This window comes from Camelina sativa, chromosome 15 (genome assembly GCF_000633955.1).
Source record: "Camelina sativa cultivar DH55 chromosome 15, Cs, whole genome shotgun sequence".
Taxonomy (NCBI): Eukaryota; Viridiplantae; Streptophyta; class Magnoliopsida; order Brassicales; family Brassicaceae; genus Camelina; species Camelina sativa.
The window spans coordinates 4,333,495-4,357,420 of NC_025699.1; the positions used below are offsets into that span (position 1 = coordinate 4,333,495).

The 23,926-nt window shown below is 36.0% G+C and overlaps 3 protein-coding genes, 1 long non-coding RNA gene and 1 pseudogene across 5 annotated transcripts in view; 4 read left to right on the plus strand and 1 right to left on the minus strand.

Annotated features, from left to right (window-relative positions):
• The window catches only part of LOC104745233 (phosphatidylinositol-3-phosphatase myotubularin-1-like), a 6,643-nt gene extending 1,619 nt beyond the window's left edge, over window positions 1–5,024 (minus strand). Inside the window, exons 1-18 of the mRNA XM_010466430.2 lie at window positions 4,769–5,024; window positions 4,499–4,567; window positions 4,248–4,322; window positions 4,036–4,107; window positions 3,852–3,921; window positions 3,575–3,624; window positions 3,210–3,499; window positions 2,932–3,005; window positions 2,783–2,846; window positions 2,599–2,664; window positions 2,196–2,295; window positions 1,996–2,109; window positions 1,711–1,880; window positions 1,485–1,559; window positions 696–924; window positions 520–579; window positions 361–425; window positions 3–282 (exon numbers count right to left, since the gene is read on the minus strand). Of these exons, the coding sequence (XP_010464732.1) occupies window positions 3–282; window positions 361–425; window positions 520–579; window positions 696–924; window positions 1,485–1,559; window positions 1,711–1,880; window positions 1,996–2,109; window positions 2,196–2,295; window positions 2,599–2,664; window positions 2,783–2,846; window positions 2,932–3,005; window positions 3,210–3,499; window positions 3,575–3,624; window positions 3,852–3,921; window positions 4,036–4,107; window positions 4,248–4,322; window positions 4,499–4,567; window positions 4,769–4,891 (2,046 nt within the window). The 5' untranslated portion in view covers window positions 4,892–5,024. The remainder of the gene's footprint in view (window positions 1–2; window positions 283–360; window positions 426–519; window positions 580–695; window positions 925–1,484; window positions 1,560–1,710; window positions 1,881–1,995; window positions 2,110–2,195; window positions 2,296–2,598; window positions 2,665–2,782; window positions 2,847–2,931; window positions 3,006–3,209; window positions 3,500–3,574; window positions 3,625–3,851; window positions 3,922–4,035; window positions 4,108–4,247; window positions 4,323–4,498; window positions 4,568–4,768) is intronic.
• On the plus strand, window positions 9,117–11,460 carry LOC104745234 (cytochrome P450 77A4-like). Of its 2 annotated transcripts, none has more exons than XM_010466431.2 (3): window positions 9,117–10,104; window positions 10,445–10,721; window positions 10,839–11,460. In XM_010466431.2, the coding sequence occupies exons 1-3, from the start codon at window positions 9,320–9,322 to the stop codon at window positions 11,316–11,318; spliced, it is 1,542 nt and encodes a 513-aa protein (XP_010464733.1). In that variant the 5' UTR covers window positions 9,117–9,319; the 3' UTR covers window positions 11,319–11,460. The 2 variants fall into 2 exon arrangements, with proteins under 2 accessions (XP_010464733.1, XP_019092123.1); XM_019236578.1 differs by having other exon boundaries at window positions 9,117–10,072; window positions 10,413–10,716; window positions 10,831–11,460.
• Window positions 12,387–15,554, plus strand: LOC104745235. The gene is made up of 4 exons (XR_760714.2): window positions 12,387–12,425; window positions 12,555–12,636; window positions 12,918–12,984; window positions 14,983–15,554. It is a non-coding gene; the product is annotated as an uncharacterized LOC104745235 (long non-coding RNA).
• On the plus strand, window positions 16,403–18,509 carry LOC104748109 (annotated as a pseudogene).
• On the plus strand, window positions 19,568–22,350 carry LOC104745237. Its single transcript, XM_010466433.2, has 7 exons — window positions 19,568–20,012; window positions 20,225–20,280; window positions 20,578–20,757; window positions 20,855–20,932; window positions 21,237–21,510; window positions 21,597–21,898; window positions 21,999–22,350. Exons 2-7 carry the CDS (start codon window positions 20,237–20,239, stop codon window positions 22,117–22,119), a joined length of 999 nt encoding a protein of 332 aa, XP_010464735.1. The 5' UTR covers window positions 19,568–20,012; window positions 20,225–20,236; the 3' UTR covers window positions 22,120–22,350.

Consider the following 23,926-nt stretch of genomic DNA (forward strand, 5'->3'; position numbering starts at 1 on the left):
ACCTTTTGCATTTCTGAATATTTCACTGTCATAGCTCTGCATTGGACCCCGATATCTGCAGCTTTAGCTTCCTCGGGACAAGCCCAGCGGAGATGGAACTGGGGCCAAAGGGTAGGAGCTAAAGATGCTGCCGGAGGCAATAATGGGCCATCATATTTCAACGGATCATAGAACGGGTTACAATGGACATGAGAAGTTGCACTAGATGAACGCAGATCGGTCAAGTAAGCCCATATGCATCCACATGCATCAGCAATCCCACATTGTTCCCTCTCTTTTTCACTGAAATTTACACCAGGTCAAACATAATACATTAATACCAATTGGTTTCTACAACGGAGCTTCAAAAGAAAATTTTACCTGTTGCATAAGAAGTTCCCAAAACGACATGAAAGCAAGCAATCCATAAAATCTACCAGGAAAGTCTGAAACACCAAATATTACGGCAAAAGTGGTAGTATTATTACGGGAAGAAGTTGAACATGAAATTGTCAGAAATGTGTTCGGCTTCATACGTACCGGAGAAAACTCAAAAGCACAAGGATACATCCGCATTAGCTGTGATACGCTATCAATCCACTGGAAACACATATATGTGAACATAGTATAAGCTGTTGGTCGGCCAACCCATTGAAATAGATCTAAAACAAACCAAAAAGTTACTATAATTGCAAGATGAATAGCTGCTCGCTCACCTGAATAAATATAGGCGAATAATTGTTATGCCCATGGGAAGAGTTTGAAGATTGTGAGGCTGCTGATCCTGAAGACTGACGCACAGGAGATGAAGGGAAACTTCCAGCCGCAGAAGACTGTCTTGGTAAGTCAAAATTACCGGATCCTGATATGTTAGGCATTCCTACACGATCCGAAAACGGGTGACCAAAGGCAAGCCAATCCTTTTCGACAAGAGCCTGATATGAGTTTAAGAGAAAAAGTACATAAGAAAATGGGGTAGCAAACAAGAATGTCGATGCACAGTTAGTGAGAAAGAACATATGACTGATACGGTAAGCATCTTCATTCGGGGAAAAGCGAANCGACATCTTGCCCGGAAAGAACATGCTTGGAGCAACTCTTCATCACTACAGCAACAGAGACTTGTTATTTCTTTAATTTATAATTCTCAACAGGAACATGGTCTTGTTCCAATGCGGAAAAAGAGACATGCCAGATAAATGAAGAGAATTTTCTGGAAAGCTCGTAAAAAATGAAGACAGTAGTACTCACAGTCTAGAAGGTATAGATAGAGAATTTTTTAAAATTNAGTCTAAATTGTAAATCATTGAATCAGTCTAGTTACCAATTTTACAGTTTTGAAACATACTCTATGAGAAACCATATCAACTAAAAGTCAAACCTAAATTAAAGACTTTCGTAAACATNCAAATGGGTACGTCTGACACAAGTTATAATTGGAGTTCAAGTCACTTATCCGCCACAGCTCATTGGACAATGTGAAGGAACCATCTTCAATCATATCCGCTGATGCTCGTATTGAACTTTTTCCGAGGNTGCATGCAAGAGAAACCAGCTGAGTTGTTCTGTCCCATCCATCACTGCGTAATGACATATGATGAATCATGACATAACAATCATAATAATAATAGAAGCTTTTGATTAAAACAAACGCATCTTCATCTTATTACAGGTATATAAATTGGTATCCAAATGAAATAGTTAGCCGGTGAGGTGAATCAGGTATCTAACCTGCAGTGCACAAGAACTGATGCCGACTCCATAGCAACACGTGCAGCAATCCATGCTGCGCCAGCTAAAACGTTCTGGATGTGTATCAACCAACCACTGTCTCCAAGTAAAGATACTGAAGCAGACATACTACTAAGATTGCCTCCTCCCCAGGTCCAACCACCGTGTCTCTGTAGATTCCACGCATACATATATCTTAATGATTAGCACCATAAAAGTGTAATACATCATCTTGTATTCCCCAACTGAATCAGTCAAAAAAGTTCCTGGATATTCAATACTCACCAAGAACGATGATCTCCCATCAGATGATGTTGTACCGTGCATGTCTAAATAATCTCTAAGGCGGGAAAAGCTCTCCCTCATTCCATGTATATTGTCTATGCCAAAGAAAACAATCTGCAGAAAGAAACGCCGTCACTAAAATCATGGAATTCCAGAAGATCTAGACTTTAAGCATAAAAAAACCAAGATCATTTACTTACTTCAGATTGGAAATAGTTTGACGATGATTCTGAGCCGCCTCCCATGGCTCCATTTGCTAATGCATTTTTCCTAGGTCTTGCATCGGCAATATATAGCTTCCTATGAAGTAGAAAAAAATAAACAAGATGAGAAAAGTACATCTTTGTGAATAACTGAATATATCCCATATGAGCTCAGTTCAACACTAGCTTGTGAATGCTATCCAAATAGCAAGTATATTAATAGAAACCAAACCGACATATTGATGCATTTAGAAGAAAATCACGTATCCACCAAGACCAACAAGAGTGTGAATTTCCTTTTATGAGATGCATTCATAATCCACAACTTTAACTCTTTATAACGAAGCATAAAATACAAGACATAAGAATTAACCAGACTACGGGAACATCAGAAGCTCACCTTCGTTCTCCCTTTGCATCAGCTAACTGAGAGCAGAATGCAGCAGCAAGTTTTTCATCAAAACTACTGTTGGAGTTGAAACAAATTAAACTTCAGAATCTATCACTTTGTGAACTTTGAAATCCAAAACTAAAACTAAACAATTATCCAAATGTCTCCTCGTGAAATTGAAAGTCTGATATACCTCCTCATATTCATCATAAGACCCACAAGAGGTTGTGATGAGCGTGCTATCACAGCTCCACTTCCTGCAATTGAGGCCAAAAAGCATGTCATTTGGAGACAATACGAGCATCATTAAAATGGAAGCAGCCAAAATATATGCATTTCTACCTGGCTGACACCACGTGATCACAGGTAAACGACATCTTGCCCGGAAAGAACATGCTTGGAGCAACTCTTCATCACTACAGCAACAGAGACTTGTTATTTCTTTAATTTATAATTCTCAACAGGAACATGGTCTTGTTCCAATGCGGAAAAAGAGACATGCCAGATAAATGAAGAGAATTTTCTGGAAAGCTCGTAAAAAATGAAGACAGTAGTACTCACAGTCTAGAAGGTATAGATAGAGAATTTTTTAAAATTCCGAAAAGATATCAGTGTCATACCTTATGGATTTTGGAACCATAAAGGCAAATGGGTACGTCTGACACAAGTTATAATTGGAGTTCAAGTCACTTATCCGCCACAGCTCATTGGACAATGTGAACGAACCATCTTCAATCATATCCGCTGATGCTCGTATTGAACTTTTTCCGAGGAGACGGAAATATTCATTAAGCAATCTTTCCTTTGGGTTTGCGTTACCAAATTTGGAAGGCCCACAAGCAAAAGTATAAAGATCCCATACTCTCTCTGGCTTGCTACATTTCAGTAATGCCTCAAACACTGAACGTCTCTGCAAAAGTATGAAAGGTTATACAGATCATTTCAGGGAGAAATGAGTAAGGTAGCATAATAGTGAAAGTTTCACCTGCTTGGTTCGAGGACGAAATCCATAAACAATTATCCTCATGTCTTTTCCTGCACCACGCAAGTAATCATGGCATCAAATAAAGTTGTAAGAAAAGAAGAAAAGACTTCAACCAACATCACTATGGGAAGATATCTATTGTCCAAGATAATATTCAGACGTTAAGACTTAAGAGTCAAGAACGCAATTCAACACCAAAGCAGATCTGAGCTATGATACAAAATCCAGACAAAAGAAAACCTACTCTAAATCAGGTATAGCAAGTCCGGAAACATACCAGTGACCTGTAAAAGACGTCGTGGTGGATTCCTGTCAGACTGACGAGGGTTTGATTGAACTTTCAGCACCTATGTTCACCACCCATGAATCAAAAATACATAAGATAAACAATGTAAAAGCTTCAGAGCCTAACTAAATTAAGATCAATCGCATAGCTCTGTCCCCAGGGTATAGCAACTGACCAATTTATTAAACTTCTCAATAGTTGCCAATGGAATTGTTCCAAGTGGAATGACCTTTCTGGTTCCTTCACTCTTCACAAATAGAAACAAAGAATATATTGATCAACAGTACTCAAAATGATCAAGAAACTGTAGTCTACATTTTAAAACTATCACATTTGCCAGGGAAAAATAGATAAATGCATCAACTCAGAGGAAAGACAAAATCATACCAAAAAAAGAATACGGAAGTTTGTCACCAACAAGGTTCCTGCCTCATCGGTGTTAATAAGCACAACTCCATAACCCTGTAAACAAATTCCAGAAATTAGATAAAAGATTCACAAGACAACTTTACAATTATCATGAGAAATACAAGAGGAGCAAATTCCATAAGTCGGATATGGTAACAAAGTTCCTAAAAAGGAAAATTCGAATAAAAAGAGATCACTTTGACCAACTCTACAAAAAAACAAACACATACCTCGACGACGACCTTCTCCGATTCCAGCAAGCAACTCAAATTAGCAAAAGAGCCTGACCCTGTAGCTGACTGCGGCAACCCATCAATCAAAAAGAGAGAACCAAACAAGAAACTTTGAGCAATCAATTCAATACAAATAATAACCAGAATAAATATGAAAAAAAAACGACATTCACGTGTTGTCTGTGTAAATTGTAGGTTAAAAGGGAAGAAAACGTGAGAAACCCTAAGAATCAGAGGAAGGTGGGGAGAGAGAGAGAATTGAATTACATCGAGTTTGGTCCAATCAAGCGTATCCCAACTACCGGAACCATCCATCATCTTCTCTGATTCAGAATAACCACGCAGCGGCCTTCCTCTTCCTCGCCCAGACGGTGGTCTCGGCGGCGTCATCAGAGAAGAAGAATAAAGAAAGAGAAACCAGAGAGAAAGAGACGGTGGTGACGAAGAAACTTTCACCTGCCGATCAACGGAACAAAACGACGGATTTATTTCGCCACAACAATTTTAATACGACACAGTTTTGGTACGGTGCTGTCTNTTTTTTTTTTTTTTTTTTTTTTTTTTTTTTCCTTTTGTACTCTATTTTGTTAGCGTTATCTATTTGTATTTAACTATTTATCCAGCAAATTTATTAAAAGGAAAAAAAAAAAAACAGTCAAGGCAATAAATTTTTGGTCAATTTATAAATTTTTCATCAAATCCGTCTTTGTTTAGATATTAAACAAAATGAAAATGACCCAGCAAGAAAAAAAAAAAAAGCATATGATTTATTCAAATTATTAGTTTATAGTGTACAAAATATCTTAGAATTAGATAAAGTTAAAGTTTGGACGGTAGAAGAACTTGTATCTCTTGTTGTCGAAATAATAATATGTCACCGTCTTAAAAAAACAAACTACGAAACCATCCACAAGTGTATATCAAAACAATTTGAATTGGTATTAAACATCAACATCTATAATCTTCAACAAAAAAACACCTGCAACAATTGACAAAGTATTTGAAATATTGTATATCTTGTTCCCCTGATTATTATTTTAGCATACATAAATCACTTCAAAACTTACATACTTGAAAAAAAATAGAAAACACATGACCAATAAAAAGAAAAATTTCCAAATTATAACCAAAAAGATGTGCTTTTAGTTTTGAATACGTTTTGCACCATTTCCCGGTGCTCTACCAATGTCTATTCATGAAATTACAATTTATCATTAACATTCATATCAAAAAAAAAAAAAAATATGACAATTTATCATTGGAAGATTAGTCTACAAATTCTCCCAACTCAAGCTTTGTAAGATTTGACAAATTCCACCACTTCAATCCAAATGATATGTCGGTGCTTAACTTATGATAATCGCTTCTCTTATGATGGTATACTTATTTTTTTATATCAAACGTTTTTTTATTTCTTCCCCACTGATATACTTGTTTTTTTTGCTCATAGCATTCCTTATGCTAATCTATCCTTTTATGATGGTACAACCTCTGCATATAATTAAAGCATTATGGATCCTAGACGTGATGCGAACAGGTTCTAAAAAGCCTACTGCTCCCAAGATGTAGAGGGCACCGATCATACCTCTTAAATGCAAAAAATGTCTGAGCATTGGCTTAACGTGTTGACAGCTAAGACGTTTGAGAACTTGAACACCTTCTATATCCCAGAAAGTAAAATTATCATCAGGATCATTCTCGTTCTCCATGAGCGGCCACCGCAATTATGGATTATAATTGCAGGAAGGTTTGACCATATTTGATTTAACCACATATATGGTAACCAGACTACTGGCGGCAGGAGCCAACCCTAGGGCGAGAAATGCTGCAGGAAGAACACCGCGATCAATGGCCGGCGATCCTGCTATCAAAAATCTTTTGAACTAGTCAATGCATCATCGTCATAATATGTTATGTAAAACTTCTTTGATAAATATTTTAAACTTTTAAGACTTGCAACAAAAACATAAATAATAAAATTTTAACTTTTAAGATTTAAATTAATTTTAAAGCTTTCAAAATATCTCCCAATCAGAGCCAATAAGTCAGAAAATACTACAATGAACTACACATATAGTTGAATGCAATATTAAATATATAAAGTAGGTCTTGTCTAAATTAGTCTCTACATATATTTTCTATAAATGGAATAATTCATGAACCCAACGAGGACATGTAGAAATAATGAGATTAAAGACTTCTATATTTAGTACTTGATTAATAATCGGTTAAAAGTTGTATACTCTCAAACAAGAAAATACTCCCTTTGTTATAAACACAAAGATGTGTTTTTAGTTTTGAATACGTTTTGCACCATTTTCTGGTGCTCTACCAATGTCCATTCATAAAATTACAATTTATCATTCACATTTCTATAAAAAGAAAAAGAAAAAATTACAATTTATCACTGAAAGATTAGTTTACAAATTCTCCCATTCCCAACTCAAGTTTTGTAAGATTTGACAAATTCCACCGCTTCAATCCAAATGATATGTCGGTGCTAACTTTCAATATTTAACCACCTTTAAAACCTAAGTCAATCTGCAAAACATAGCATGTTACCTCCTCCACCATTCAAGAGGCAATAGAAAAACACCTATAACATTACATGACATAAGTTTTCCACCACTTTTTTTAACACTCGTATCATCGTCCCCTATTTTTGCAATCTTGGGGTTTTTTTTTCGATAAATCATACAATTCCATATACTGTTGAGTGGAATTTTCAATTTCCATCAAAATAGAAAACGTATAAACGGTTTAGAAAATTGATTTTATACTTCATAGAACCGATTGCTATATGCTTAAGCCTATTTATAAAACGTCTTATATGATACCTACATGTAAATAAATTAAACTACATCGAAAACAGAAATTGTAGCCAATATAATACGAAGGAATTAAAAAAGCAACAATACAAAGCGATAGGAAAACCAGTGTTCTAAAATGCGGCCTACGCGGATGCCTAGACGGCGGTTATACGCTATGCAGTGACCGAGCGTCTCGAATTTTAGCTATGCGGTAATTTAGGCGGTTTTAAATAATTCGGACGCCTAATAGCGTTTAGGCGGACATTATGCGGTCTACGCGGACGCCTGTACGGATTCTAGACGATATGTTGACTAAAATAGTAAAAAATACTGTAATTAAATATTTTTTTAAATAATATTTTTGTTTCTAATAAATATTATAATTAGCCTCTAAAGTCTAAACTTATGAAATTTAATTTGGTTCCAAAGTAAGTATAAACTTACATTTTGTCAATTTTACAAGTTTTTGAATCGATTATGTTTTTTTTTGTTTAAAATGTGAGATTATTATAGATTCTAAACTATTTTGATAGATAAGAGTTTATTGAATATAATATTTGACACTATATTTTTGTTTTATGTTTTCTAAAATTAAAGTGTATAACTTTTCATCCTATATATATATATATATATTATTTTTATATAAATATATATTCATATATCTAAAATATATAATTCGCCTACATTCCGCTTAGGCACCCGCATATACGGCTAGGCGCTAGGCGTTTATCAACCGCGTAGCAACCGCATAGCGCGTTTTAGAACACTGAGGAAAACACATCAAAGATTCAAAAAGTCAAGTAACGACCGTTACAAACATTTAATTTTCGATTAATCTAATAATAACTATATTCGTATTTACAATTCTTTTCACTCTAATAATTAGCTTCATCTTCTCTTCTTCTTCAATTCCTCCAATTTAGCTTTAAAAAATGTCACTCCTATCAGTACTTTCTACTACTCATATTGACTTGTTCCCTAATCATGTCTTCTTAGCCATTTTTGCGATTCTCATATCCGGTTTAGTTATAAACCCTTACGTACCGGAGACACAATTCAAACCGCATAAAACTCCCGCCAGGCCCACTAGGATGGCCGGTGATCGGAAACTTGTTTCTGTTTACTCGCTTCGGGATACGGTACACGTGCATTTGATGATAGCGAGAATGGTCAAGAGTTCGAGTGGATCGCGTGTCCACCGGATAAGTGACGATGTAGATTTTGCCGGGAAGTTGGTGTTTGCGGTTGTGATGAAGAAGCCGTTGAGAGCCACGGTCAAATATAGGGTTTAAACAATAAAAGCTGCGGGATTAATTAGCATATGAACATTTGTAAACTCATGGACACTCCAATATTATTCAAGAAATCTTATTCAATATACACTCTCATGTCAAAACTGATCATATATGCACACTGGTACTCATATCATGTTTTGCATTCATGATTTTGTAGGAATCTGTTGTATATGAAGGTAAAAAGTAAAAACTTAACTATGATTTGTAACTAAAGCATAAAATGGTAATTTCGTAGAGAATCGACATGATATGAGTACCAGTGTGCATTAACTCTAAACTTTGTATTAGTCTCGGTGCAGAGGTTTAAACTTTAAACTTTAAACTTGTAATTAAGTTGCATGCATCTCAGAAGATTGATGTAACAACAACATCATCTTGGTCAGGAGATAAAAAAAGAACTCACAATTTAAACTGAAAAAGTAAACGATGACATGTATAAAATCACGTTCGGAGATTAAAAAAAAGAAAAAAAAAATCTGTATTACCACTTGTCATAAAAGACAAGACTTTAAATTCGCGTCGTACTTCTTGTGCATACCAAAAACTTCAGCCTCATAACATTAAATGAGATCCCAATCACAAAACCGTTTTACTTTAAATTCTCCTCACCTAAATTATCATGCTCTCCTCTGCTTTTATACCTTTTCCTCTGCTTCTTCCCTTTTTCATTCCAAACCCTCCCCATAGCTACAAACCAAACAAGAACCTAAAAAATGTCTCTCTTTCCGTTTACCACCACTTCATGTAACATATCTCCTTCACTCTTCTTGACCATTTTCGTATCCACTTTGGTTCTACTGATCCTCACGCGCAGGAGCTCCAAACCAAAGCGCGTAAAGCTTCCTCCAGGTCCTCCGGGTTGGCCAGTTGTCGGAAACCTCTTCCAATTCGCTCGCTCCAAAAAGCAATTTTACGAGTACGTTGATGACGTAAGGAACAAATACGGTCCTATCTTCACGTTGAGGATGGGGAGTCGAACGATGATCATCATCTCTGATTCAGCTATCGCCCACGACGTTCTCATTCAACGCGGACCAATGTTCGCAACCCGACCTTCCGAGAATCCGACCAGAACCATCTTCAGCTCCAACACGTTCACCGTCAACGCTTCAGCTTACGGACCCGTGTGGCGGTCCTTAAGACGGAACATGGTACAGAACATGTTAAGCTCGACAAGGTTCAGAGAATTCGGGTTGTCGAGACAATCCGCTATGGATAAACTCGTCGAGAGGATCAGATCAGAAGCTAAAGACAACAACGGTCTTGTCTGGGTACTACGAAACGCAAGATTCGCTGCGTTTTGTATTCTTTTAGAGATGTGTTTCGGAATCGAAATGGACGAAGAGTCGATTTTGAACATGGATCAAGTGATGAAGAAAGTGTTGATCACGCTTAACCCGAGACTCGATGACTATCTCCCGATGCTTGCTCCGTTTTACTCCAAGGAGAGAGCAAGAGCTCTCGAGGTTCGTCGTGAGCAAGTTGATTTCATCGTTAAGTTCATCGAGAGACGACGGAGAGCGATTCAGAATCCGGGGACTGATAAAACGGCGTCGTCTTTCTCGTATCTTGATACACTTTTTGACCTTAAAATCGAAGGCCGTAAAACGACGCCGTCTAACGAAGAGCTCGTGTCTCTCTGCTCGGAGTTTCTCAACGGAAGTACTGATACGACGGGGACTGCGATCGAGTGGGGTATAGCACAGCTGATCGTGAATNGTGTTGATCACGCTTAACCCGAGACTCGATGACTATCTCCCGATGCTTGCTCCGTTTTACTCCAAGGAGAGAGCAAGAGCTCTCGAGGTTCGTCGTGAGCAAGTTGATTTCATCGTTAGGTTCATCGAGAGACGACGGAGAGCGATTCAGAATCCGGGGACTGATAAAACGGCGTCGTCTTTCTCGTATCTTGATACACTCTTTGATTTAAAAATCGAAGGTCGTAAAACGACGCCGTCTAACGAAGAGCTCGTGTCTCTCTGCTCGGAGTTTCTTAACGGAGGTACTGATACGACGGGGACTGCGATCGAGTGGGGTATCGCGCAGCTGATTGTGAATCCTGAGATTCAATCTCGGCTCTACGATGAGATTAAATCAACGGTTGGAGATCGTAAAGTTGAGGAGAAAGATGTGGATAAAATGGTCTTTTTACAAGCAGTCGTAAAGGAGATTCTCCGGAAACATCCGCCGACTTATTTTACGTTGACTCATTCTGTTNTTGGAGATCGTAAGGTTGAGGAGAAAGATGTGGATAAAATGGTCTTTTTGCAAGCAGTCGTTAAGGAGATACTCCGGAAACATCCACCGACTTATTTTACGTTGACTCACTCCGTGACGGAGGAGACGACGGTCGCCGGTTACGATGTTCCCGTTGGGATTAACGTCGAGTTTTATCTCCCTGCTATTAATGAGGATCCGAAGCTTTGGTCTGATCCGAAGAAGTTTAACCCGGATCGGTTTATTTCGGGTAAGGAGGAAGCGGATATAACCGGTGTAACCGGAGTTAAAATGATGCCGTTTGGTGTTGGCCGTCGGATTTGTCCGGGTCTAGCGATGGCGACCGTACACGTGCACTTAATGCTAGCGAAGATGGTTCAAGAGTTTGAGTGGAGCGCTTATCCGCCGGGAAGTGAAATTAATTTCGTCGGGAAATTGGAATTCACGGTGGTGATGATGGAACCGTTGAGAGCCATGGTTAAGCCAAGGGCTTAAAATTTGTTTTTTTGTTTTTTTTCGTTTGATTATGAAAACGTTGTGTGCTGCTAATATTAAAGGGAACCTATAGTTTTGAAATTTGTCGAGGGCCTTGTAAAATTCTCAAACATACGAATAAATTATTTGTCTTTTACTTTTTGCCAATTATTTTTTCTTTTTATATGTAAAACTGAGCTACGATGATATTGTGACACTCATAATTTCGTTACCTACAACGAAAATATCAACCAAAAAGTAATAAAGCTAAGCTATCGTAATATCTCTCTTCAAAAATGTTAGATGATTAAATCTGTCTATAAAAGTCTAATGTTTTCAGGATGCAAAGCAAACATTAAACATATTTCTAACAGTACGTAACCTTATGAGTTACTTAAGATTTGTGACAGGGGATATGATATATTAAAGGATTTTTCACATGAAAAAGGACAACATCAGGATTGATAGACTTTTAATACCTAACATAAATAATAATCGAGATTTATAGATAGCCAACAAAGAAGATGTAAATAGGAGAAAACCTGAAAAAGAGAACACATGCCTGTGATGAATTGGGTGATATGGGACTTCCATTAAGTTGAGTTAACATTTAATAGCCCACATGCACGTGAATTGTGTTGTACGACGACTTCTGTCAAGTCGACGTTTTTAAGAGCCGACAATATTAGAGCAAGTCCAACGGGGGTTGGGTTTTTAATTTTTAGGTGATTAAAATTAAATGAAAAATGGTGTAATTAATACTAAGAGTTAGACCAAGTTTATCGGTAGGAGTTTTAAGGGTTTAGGATCAAAAAAATAAATCAAAAGTAAAAAAAAAACTTAAGAGAGTCCCTAAGGCCATCTGCAACGGGCCAACTGAGGGTGTGTTTTTAGACATAGAAAAATCCGAAATAATAGAAAGATGGGCTTAGATCATATTTTATGATCTTATTCTAGAACTGATTTAAGCCCAGTTCTAGTGTGACGTGTCAATGGGTGATTGGAAACAATTTTTGCAAATGAGAGAATTTTTCTTTCTCTCGAAAAACACTGTGGCCGCTAGGGTTTTCTTCTTCTTCCTCTCTGGTTGCGGCGATAGCTTCGTCTTCTTCTCTCCCTCCGATTAAGGTGTGTTTTCCGGTGAATAAAACACCAAAATCCAGATCTCCTCCATGTATTAATCGATCTGGCACTGTGTATTCCTACTAATCCGTTAAATATCTCTTCTTTTCTTGATTCATATTTCCGCATGTGAAGGCGAAGTCGAAAGAGAGAAGTTGAGCCTTTGTCTCCGCATCTGCTCTGTCTCGGAAATCTCATATCCCGCGATATAGTCAAGGTAGTCCCCTCGTGTCCCGCGATTCATATCTCTTCTTTGTTTCATCTTTGTTTCATCGATTTAGGGTCTTCAAATCTGTGAATTAGGTTGGGTTTAGTATAATGTTATACGGTTGCGTCTTATCTCATATGTCAATTAAAGGTTGATGATTAATCAAATATGATTTTAGTGAGCTTCCGCAGTTTTGACTGAATTTTGAGTGTGGTAATTATTGGTATTTGAAATCAAAATTATACAGTGATGAACATTAATCGATTTTGCTTTGTTTCTGAGGGTTGTAGGTGAGCTTAACCAGGAAAAATTCAATCGATAAGCAGCAACAAACCTTCGTTTACTCGAAGCTAAAAGGTCAGTCACACTTACTATATGTAATTCAACGTTGCACCAACTTGGTTTCCTGTGATAGTATTTGCTTGTACATTGATATGTTTGATTGTATTATGAGTTTTCTGATTTGGTTTTGGTTTAATCTTCGATAGCTAATGCATAGGTTAATCTTATAGCTTATAGCTAATGCATAGGTTGTATTATGAGTTGATTGTATTATGAGTTGATATATAATCTTTCTGATTGTATTATGATTGTATTATGAGTTGATATATAATCTTTGATAATCTTTGATAATCTTATAGCTAATGCATAGGTTGTTAGTACTTGTTTTCAGTATTGAACCGTTTCTGATTTGAGTGTATATCTTTATGTCTGAGTAGCTAAACTGAGTCACATGCTTGTAAAGTCACATGTTTGATTGTATAATGTGTTTCTCAGACTTCAGCTGTGATGGTGTCGGATGTTTGCTTGGTTTATGTCTTGTATAATATGATCCGTTTTTGTTTTCTGATTTGAGTAGATCTTGTTTTCTGTATAGTAGCGTATATATCTTTATGGTTGAGTAGCTCAACTGAGTTCAATGCATTAACTTCTGTTTAGTAAAACACTCAATGACCATTATTTACTTCTGATTTGACTGAAGTAGGTAATGGTTATTTACAATTAAAAGTCACAACACCAAACTTCTCTTTAATGATCTTACTAACTTGTCTATATTAAACCCGAGCTAAAATACTCAATCTCTATTACTTCTCTTCTATCATTTATTTTATTTGCTTCTTTCTTAACCAATCTCTAAACTTCCAATAATCTCTCTTCCTAAGCTTCTCCTTGTTTAAATCTGATTCCTATGGAACCAAATAAGACTCCTAATAGTCAATCCTACTTTAGCCTTCTTAACTTCCCTTATGACAGCTTCGCTCCTTCTGTAGACATTGGTTCCTCTCAAATCCCTTCTTTTAGTTCACAAACTACTTCTCGTCCGAGTCAACCTCCTAGTCAAACAGAAGATACAGCAGAACAACGTAGGGAGAGAAGGCTATGGTCCAGTCAAGATGACTTAGTCCTAATAAGCGGATGGTTAAACACATCGAAGGATGCAATTGTGGGTAATGACCAACCGCTTGGAAACTTTTGGAGTCGTATAGGAGAGTATTTTTCATCAAGTACTCATGTACTTGGTGGTGCGGAGCCAAGGCGCCCTGACCATTGTAGGCAGAGATGGCAAAAAATCAGTAAGGATGTCAGCAAGTTCTGTGGAGCTTATGCAGAGTCAAAGAGTGAGCAAGCTAGTGGCATGAATGATTTGGATGTTCTGCAGAATGCTCACCAAATATACACTAATCTGTACAAGAAGAAGTTTGGTATGGAGTATGCATGGAATGTTCTACGCTATGAACAGAAATGGGTAAACCTGGAGTCTATGAACCCGAGTCCAAAGACAACTAGCTCTAACAAAAGAAAGGCTGATGATGCGGCACCATCTATAGGTTCTGTCGTTGGTGAGCACGAGAGCAGGCCTCCTGGCATAAAAGCAATGAAAAAATTAAGGGCTAAAGGGAAAGAGAAGGCTGCACCATCTGATCAGTTCAGTCACATGTGGGAGATAAAACAGAAGGATTTGGAGGGCATGAAAGAACTCCAAAAGATGTCTATTCTTGACACTCTCATTGCCAAGAAAGAAATTCTCGATGAAGATGAAAAAGCTCTAAAAAAGAAGCTAATGGCTGAACTGTTTTAACTTAGAAGAAATAGTATATGATATGCTCGTTGTAGTTTAAGTTTGTTAAACAATGTTTGTCTAATGTTTTTAATGTGTTTAAGTTATGTCTGTTGTATTTTGTTTGTTTAATGTGTGATGTTTATTAATGAATGTGTGATGTTTTAGTTTTCATTGTCTTGTTCTCGTATTTCATTAATGTTCGTGTGATGTTTTAGTTTTCATTGTCTTGTTCTCGTATTTCATTAATGAATGTGTGATGTTTTAATTTCCATTGTCTTGTTCTCGTATTTCAGGGCGAAGAAGACATGGGACTCGACGATATGTACGACTATGGAATAAACAGTCCACTAGATTATAGTTCGGATTCAGAAGAGGAGGAGGCTGAGACCTGTTACTATCCTCCGAAACCATCAACTGAGATTGATGAACCTAGAGCCGTGAAGCTTACTTCCTCTGGAGGAAGTAAGGGCATCTTTTTAGGGAGCCGTGAAGCTTCACCACCTCCTGATTGGGAGACATCACTGATCCAGCTCAACGAACAACTAATCGAGCTCAAGGACCAACAAAACCATTCAGTTCAGAGGTTGATGAACCTAGAGAAGCTTGTAACTGAGTTAGGTGAGAGGAAACCAATGTTTCAAATGGCTTCTGAATTAATTGTTGTTGTTTGCGTCTGTATGAGTGTTTTCGTAGTGGCACTTCTCATGTTTAGTAAGTAAATTAGCCAGAGTCACATGTATTAGATTGTATGATCAGTTTGATATTTGGATTGTATGATCAGTTTGATATTTGTATGGTTTTGTTTGAAAGACAGAGTCACATGTGTTTGTCTTCTTTTGAAAAAGAGTCACATGTATTTGTTTTGGTTTAAAGACAAGAGTCACATGTATTTGTTTTTCTTTGAACCGAGTCACATGTGTTTGGACGTAAAAAATGTTTAAACCCTCTATATACATCGACGAGCACAAGTGTTTATTTCATCAAAATCAAACACATACTTCTCTTCTACTATTTTCTCTTCGCTCTCTCTCTATTTCATCAAAATCAAACACAAACACTTCTCTTGAACTTTTTTCTCTTCTCTCTCTCTATTTTATCAAAATCAAACACACAATTATCTTCTCTCATTTATCTACTAATTGCAAGTTTATTCTCTTCTATTATTTTCATAGCTTTTATGGCATCTTCTTCCAACAATTTTTCACTATCATTATGATCCACATAATGATAGTTTAAACCAATATTTTCAAGAGCAATTTAATAATCAATTTCAAGCTGCTCAAGAAGAAATTCCGGCCGAAAAAAATACACGTACTCATATCGAAAGAAAACGGGAAGAAGGGCACGAACGTTTGTGGAACGATTATTTTAGTGATAATCCGACTTACACGGAGAGGCAATTTCGGAGACGATTTCGGATGAACAAGTCATTGTTCTTGCGTATTGTGAACCGTCTCAGTGAAGAAGTTCCATATTTTCAACCAAAAAAGGATGCCACCTTCCGGAATGGTTTATCACCGTTACAACAATGTACTGCAGCAATTCGACTATTAGCATATGGGACTGGGTCGGACTCGGTTGACGAATATTTACGTCTAGGTGAATCTACTGCTCGTAAATGTTTGGAATATTTTGTCGTCGCGATAGTTGACTTGTTTGGCACTGAATACCTACGCCGACCAACACCAGAGGATCTTCAAAGGCTACTATTTTATGGAGAACAGCGGGGTTTTCCCGGGATGGTTGGAAGCATTGACTGTATGCACTGGCAGTGGAAAAATTGCCCAACCGCTTGGAAAGGAATGTATTCAAGAGGCACCGATAAGCCAACAATTGTTTTGGAGGCAGTAGCTTCACAAGATCTCTGGATATGGCACACATTTTTTGGAGCTCCAGGTACTTGTAACGATTTAAATGTCCTTGATCAATCACCAGTATTTAATGACATTATTTACGGTCGAGCTCCCGAAGTTACGTACTATGTCAACGGAAATGAGTATAATTTGGCTTACTATCTGACGGATGGTATTTACCCGGAGTGGGCAACATTTGTTAAATCCATCCCACAACCACAACACCCGAAACATCGATTGTTTGCAGAACGTCAAGAAGGTGCACGAAAAGATGTTGAGCGTGCATTTGGAGTCCTGCAATCTAGATTCGCCATGATTAAAAATCCATCTCTTTTATGGTCAAAGGGTAAAATTGCATATATTATGAGAGCATGTCTCATACTGCATAATATGATTGTCGAAGATGAACGAGATTCATACACACTCTATGACGAACAAGAATTCCAACAAGAAGATGGAACTGGAACTACTCCGGATCTTACATTTTCAGTAACTATGTCTTCAAATCTTGAAGGTTTAGGTGATGGCCATACATTAATTCGTGATAAACAAGCACATCGCAAATTAAAGGAGGATTTGATTGAGAATATTTGGAATAAATTTGGATATTAAACCATATATTAGTTAAATAATATGTTTCGGTTAATTTAATGTTTTTTTTGTTTCATAATAATTTGGTATTGTATTTTGATTTTTAGTATAAGTTTTTAAAAATTGCAATTTAAATTTTATTTTAAAATTGTGATATGTTTTAGATTATTTATATTAAATCTAATAACCATGTTCTTAACCATGTTCTTCCATTACCAACTAATTAAACAAAAGATCTTAACTCATGTTTTTACATTATCTTAATAATTTTTTTACTCTAAGAACACCCACATCTGTTCTCCCATTGCAGATCCTAATATAGTATACCGGATTGTGTTATAAGAGACGATAGGTGTCGTGTTTGTGTTGGAGGATAGAATAATACAAAAAGAAAAAAAAAATTGGGAAGCAGAGATTTTATTTCGGCTTTCCTCTCTCTCTCGCGATCGAATTCCCGAACCGACAAAGGAATTTGGAATCGAAGGATATTGAATCAGAGAAAGGGTTTGGAATTGAAGGATCTGGAGATGAGTAGCGAAGCCGATTGTCTCGGCGGAGGCCAATCGCGATAGACAGAATCGAGTCCGAGGGTTGGAGATGGAAGCGATTTGAATTTGGGGTCGAGTAGATTGAATCAATTGGAATCACAAGGTAAGTTTCTCTGTTTGGTACAAGATGATTCATTTCTAATCATGTAGACTTAGATATTTCACTAGCAAAGATCATTTGCTTGTTGCAATCAATGTCTCATTTGGTGTATTATTTTTGGAATATACAAGACGGAGCTTTGTCGTCTCAGTGGGCAGAAAATTTACCCAGGAAGGGGAATTAGATATATCCGATCTGATTCTCAGGTTAGCTAAATTCTTTTTTTATGAATCCTCTGAGTTTATGAGATTTTATGTTTTTGGTCTTTAGTCTTATAATGGTGTTGATTTTTTCGTTTTTCATGGTTCCATCAGGTTTTCTTGTTTCTTAACTCAAAGTGCAAGAGGTACTTCCACAAAGTTGAAGCCTTCCAAGCTTTCATGGACTGCCATGTACAGAAAACAACACAAGAAGGTAGTGATGATACATTATAGAGTTTCAAGTTTCTGTATGTTTTTGTTGATTAGGTTCAAGAGAATTAATTGATTTTTGTTTCATTTTATAGGATGTAGCTCAAGAGGCTGTGAAGAGAAGAAGACATGCCACCAAGAAGCCATACTCTAGGTCCATTGTTGGTGCTACCTTGGAGGTGATTCAGAAGAAGCTCCTCTTCGATTAGTTTTCTTTCCTCTCTCAAGACTCGAATCATTCAACTCGTAACAATCAGAATTGTTAAATTTGAGGAAAGAATCAAGTATCTGACTTTTTAAAATGAATTGTTATGATTTTAACAGTGAGATCAACAAAAGAATCAAGAAGACCAATGTTGATTCCAGAGTGAGTGCTCTGTTGTAATAATAATATGGAGATAGCGTGTGGAGATAACTATGGAGGAGATGAGTTCTGGATATGCTGCGATGCTTGTGAGAAATGGTTCCATGGAAAATGTGTGAAGATCACTCCAGCAAAGGCTGAGAACATCAAACATTACAAATGCCCGAGTTGCAGTACCAGCAAGAAAATCAAAGCTTGAAAGGTGACAATAACATTTAGATGCTGTGAAAGAGGAGAAAGTTTTCACAGTTGACGAAAACAACAGAACAAGAGTTTAGCTGTGGGAAGAAGAAGAAACAAAAGGCTTCTGATTGCGTAGTTTTAATGGGATTGAGACAGCTTACAGTTAGTAATGTCTCTTTCTCTTTTTCTTTTCTTTTTTTTTTGCTGTTAATGTTATGACTAATTTGTCTTATGTTTCTGAGAAAATTCTGTCTTTAATCACTCTCTAGTTTGTGTCAACGAGTTTCTTCTTCCTGGTTAGTTGCTTTACAATTTTACAGCTTTGGCTTCTAAAGCCTGCACTAATTGAGTTGATTACCTCGTAGAACATAACATTTAAACACAATATGTTAGAAGGTTAATATCTTTGGATTTTCAAAGTACCCTCTGTTCCGTGTTTATGTGCAATGGTCGATTCTAACTGGCGTTAACTAGTGAGCCAAACATATGATCTATTAAAACATTAGACATAGACCAAATGTTAAAACATATGATCTAATATAATGTTTCACAATATTTCATGTCTTTGGAAAAATATTGTGTTCATGAATGATCCTTGTCCCTCAAAAATATGTCATTATAAAAAAAAAACATGTCATTATCCTATGTTTATAAAATCTTAAATGTTTACACATTTATTAACACTTCTATTCTATTCAAAAATTTTAAATTTCAAAAAACAATATTTTCAAAAATAAGAGACCTAAAATTAGAACCTACCAATAAATAAAAAATTTTTATCTAAGAGATCATGAGTTCTTATATTCCAAACAGTACACAATTAATTCATAAAAAATTTAAGAACTCCCCTTACTTCAACCCACCGATAAACATGCTCTTAGGCTCTTATTATCATAAAAGAACACATAAGAGGCGGTGACGTGTCGAGCATTTGTTTGGTGAACCTTTAATAAAAAAAAATTGTGCTTCTGTCTCATCCTCCTCCTCTCTCTATCTCTCGATCGTGCTTCTTGTCTCTTCTTTCTCTCCTCTCTGCGATGGTGAATCCGAAAAAAATTGGTTGGATTGGTTGAATTGAGAGGAGAAATCGATTTTCTCTTCTCCGAGTGTTTGGCGTAACCAGAATCTCCAAACTCGAGTTACGATTCTCTCAATCCCAACCCCTGAATCTCTCTTCCTCTCTTCTTCTTCTTCTTCTCTCAAATCCACGGTAGAAGAAGCATGGCTACGAGGCAGAACGAAAGCGAATTGGGAGTATAGGAACTTGGGTACAGGTCAGATTTTTTAACTTCTTAATTTAACTACGGGAACTGACATGAAAGTGCTGATTGATAATATTTGTTTGGGTGGTGGGCTTGCTTTAATTAATTTGTGATGGAAAGCCCATTATATTAGCCCAATAGCAAATAGCATAATTATCACCTCATTCTTCTTCGTCTTCTTCTCATAATCAAATCCTCTTCCTCGCTTTGTTGTTTTGGGTAAGCTTCTTCCAACAATGGATGCAACTGATCTTTGGGGAGAAATTGAAACTTCTGAGAGGTACTTCTGATAATTTCCTTTAGATTCTTAGTTTTTTTTTTTTTTTTGTTAATTAGCTAATTTTTGCGAATTTTGGTTTCCGTACTTGGTGATGCGTATAATGAGAAAGGCAAATTTATCCAGAAATTGGTTTTCACATGAATCATCTGTTCTGGCTTTGATTCAATTATGTATAGTAGTAGTTTTCAGAAAGAACGATTCATCTCATACTTGATGAGAAACAGATTAAAATGAAGATGTTTCTGATGATTTGCTCAGTACTAATTTTCGATTGCTCTTTGTTTGATGGGTGTATAGTTACCTCGTGTGCTCTATGTATGAAGAGGCAAAGTCATCATCTTCATCCATACTGAAAACAATATTTGGCAACATTGATGTTTTATCTGAGGAGGAGGAAGCTCTTGGTGATCAGCAATTGCATGATCTGTTGGAATCTGCTGGTATGGTTTTAGTCCAATCCTTGCATGGAATCGGCAGGTATGTTTCCTGACTCTATTCAGATTATCTAATTTGAGACATTGCATGATGCTTTAAGGAGCTTTATAGTTTCCAACAAATTCCTTTTTAAATGCAGGACAGTTGAGATTGTAAACGAGTTGAGAAATGTGTTTGGAGAAACTGCAGCTATCCCTGTTCAAGTTCTTCTCACTGGGTATCTTTATTGTTCTGAATCTTTCACAGTATTTAAAGCTTACTACGCTTGAAAAAGAGTATATTTGGTTCTTTCTGTAAGTAGGTTTCAGAACTAGGAGTAAGTGACATTCATAACCAAAGAGGCGAGTGAGAGAAACTAATTTTAACAAAATACTTGAGAGGTCGTATTATTTGCTCACTTTTACTTATTAGGGGGAGTACAATACTGTTCTCTGAATCCATTAGCATAGTAAAAAGTCACAGAACAATGTGGTATATCTCAAGTTTATTGATCTTCTCTCTCTTTTTTTTTCCCCATTTAGAATATGCCTTCAAATATCGAATGGTTCCTACTCGGGTGTAAGTGAGATTCTGCAAGAGTTTTTTAGCATATGGGTTTACAAAGACAACCACTATATCCTAGATGATGCTGGAGTAAGTGCAAAAGGGCTCCACGGAAAACTATCTTTGGATATTGATGAGTACTTAAAAGTTGTGGAGCTGTATATCTTTGGAGTTCTTGCAAAAGTTTCAGATGACGTGGGTCTAGCCATTTCATGGGTTGAGAAAGCTGCATTGCCTGAGGATAGACGACAGGTACTATTGAATCTTTTCATGAGTTGTGTATAAACTTGTAAATGTGTTCCTCCTACTAAGATGCTACACTCAAATCTCTGCTTCAGGGGCTTTTGAGAAGATTACATTCTTTACTGTCTCTCAAAACAGCAAACGTTCCAGAGGCTAGTTCGTTAGAGGAAGATTCTTCTTCTTATGCCGTAGTGAATAAGCCCAAGGATTCCAAGAATTATGAGATTGATTCTGGCCTGAAACTATCTAAACAACATGAACCTTCGCCACTTTGGTATCCTCTAAGCCTCAAGCTTGGTAATACCCAATTTAGCATGTCCAAGGGAAAGGTTGCCATAAGCCTTGTTGGATTAATCATGTGTTATGCTTTGAAGAGAAAACGAGCTGCTTTGATACGGTAAGAATTCCTCTAAGCCTGTTTCTGAACATCGGTATGTGATGAAAAAATTCATTGTGAGCCACAAAATAAGCTGTATGTGCTTGTTTACTTGTTTTAGGATCATTCGCAGACAGATGGAGTCCACGAGAAAAGCATTTGTAGATTTCTGGAAGCTTGCTTTTTCATACCAAGTGAATCCTCTTGCAGCAATTCAATCCATACCAAACAGCACAACATGAGACAATTGATGCACAGTAAGATGGATCAAAAACCTGATTTTGCATTGAAATAAAGCTGCATCCTTTTTAGGTTTCGGCTCAGGCTTTAGCACAGCCTATATTTTAGTTACTCAAAGTGTGTTGTATAATTAGATCCTGTGTCTGGAAAATGTCTTTCTATGTTAAACCAACACTATCATATGTAATGTTAAAGGTAATATACCAAAGCTATCTCAAATACATTTTCATACATTGGTCCAAAAATTAGTTTTCCTCAGCTCATCCTCTTAAACCTGACTGAAATCATTGAAGTAACTGTATAAATTTTAGATTGCACGCATATTAAGTTTGATCTATATTGCCCCAGACCTTTTTCAATTTTAGTATGTTAAGCAGAGTATGTGTAATGCATTTTGATTTCATCTTTAGAGCAAACTTTTAGTCGTCCAAGTTGATCTCAACAACACTTGAAAAAAATCACTGTCAAATTTCCTTCTGAATAGCCATGGGTTAAGAGCATTCTAAGAAGCAAGTGACGAACAAAAGGATGAGCGACGCAATTAAACGTCGTATTTAAATGGGCCTTATTGGGCTTTTGGAAAAAGCCTCTAGTTTTTCCAACTTCGCCTTCTTTTCCTTTATAAAAAACAAATACAGTACAAATCTTATTATATAAACTTTGGTTTTCAAAGTTAGTAACTCATGTGATTGCGACACATGTCAATTTTAAAGATTAAAGATTTGCCATCTTATTATATAAACTTTATTTTAACAAATTTTAAAATTAAAAAGATAATTATAATAAATTAAACATTTAAACAATTTTATTAAATATAAAAATATAGCTCTTATATGTATGTAAAAAGATAATACTAATTCTAATTTTAATTTACTAATTCTATAAGAAAAAGAATTAAGAAAAGTATACAATTAATTACTATAATACCATAATTAAATAAATTATACCGTCAATTATTTATCCTAAAGAAAAAGGATAGTAGATACTCACCTTCATATGCTTACGTAATTTAGAGCATATGTTTGCATATTATGCATATATTCTTTTTTTATTGGGATTAGTAAGCTTATCTTTAAATTCATATTTTATTTCTATTATTTAGGTATAAAATTTTTGTGAAAAATAATAACCGATTATGAACTTTTGATTAATTTATGATAATGTCAGTATAGTTTTTTTGGACAAAGATAATATTAGTATAGTTTTATTTAAAATTAGTTGGACACGTAGTAAAATTGTTACGTATGAGATTACAAAATATGAAATAAATATAGTTAAGTTATAGTTACTTTTTCAAATATGAAATAATATGAATTTTCAGTTTTTTTTTTCAGAATTATATTTTATTAATTTTTAGTTATTTTTAGTATTAATTACGATATAAATTTGATACAATTCACATATTTTTTGATATGAAAATTGTAAATGTTACTTAATGGGATTAAGTGCATAGAATAAAATCTATTTTTTTATGATGTAATATATAAAGAATTTGTATTGCAAGATGGAGTGTGAACTCTAAATCCGGTTTTTAAAAAATCAAAAGAAATAAAATTAATACTTGAAATATAACTTAAAATTTTTACATATTTTTTTATATCTGCGTTAATACGCGGGCCTAATCTAGTATATATATATAAAAGTCGTTAATAACCAATGTTCAAAAAAGCGGTCTAGACGCTGTCTAGGCACTAGGCACTAGGCACTCAGTAGACGCTTAGATGACCATTTTTAATTACTCACTTCTTCTTCTGGTTTCTTTATGAAGTTACAATCCACTTACTCATCCGCACGATAACAAGTGGGAGA

Excerpts from the sequence above, each read along its gene's own strand:
- LOC104745234 (XM_019236578.1), top strand. The coding sequence starts at position 9,320 with ATGTCTCTCTTTCCGTTTACCACCACTTCATGTAACATATCTCCTTCA. Across the intron at positions 10,073-10,412 it reads AGAGAGCAAGAGCTCTCGAG|GTTCGTCGTGAGCAAGTTGA; the intron begins GTTCGTCGTGAG and ends AGAGCTCTCGAG.
- LOC104745237 (XM_010466433.2), top strand. The coding sequence starts at position 20,237 with ATGGATGCAACTGATCTTTGGGGAGAAATTGAAACTTCTGAGAG. Across the intron at positions 21,511-21,596 it reads TGCCTGAGGATAGACGACAG|GGGCTTTTGAGAAGATTACA; the intron begins GTACTATTGAAT and ends TCTCTGCTTCAG. Across the intron at positions 21,899-21,998 it reads AAACGAGCTGCTTTGATACG|GATCATTCGCAGACAGATGG; the intron begins GTAAGAATTCCT and ends TACTTGTTTTAG.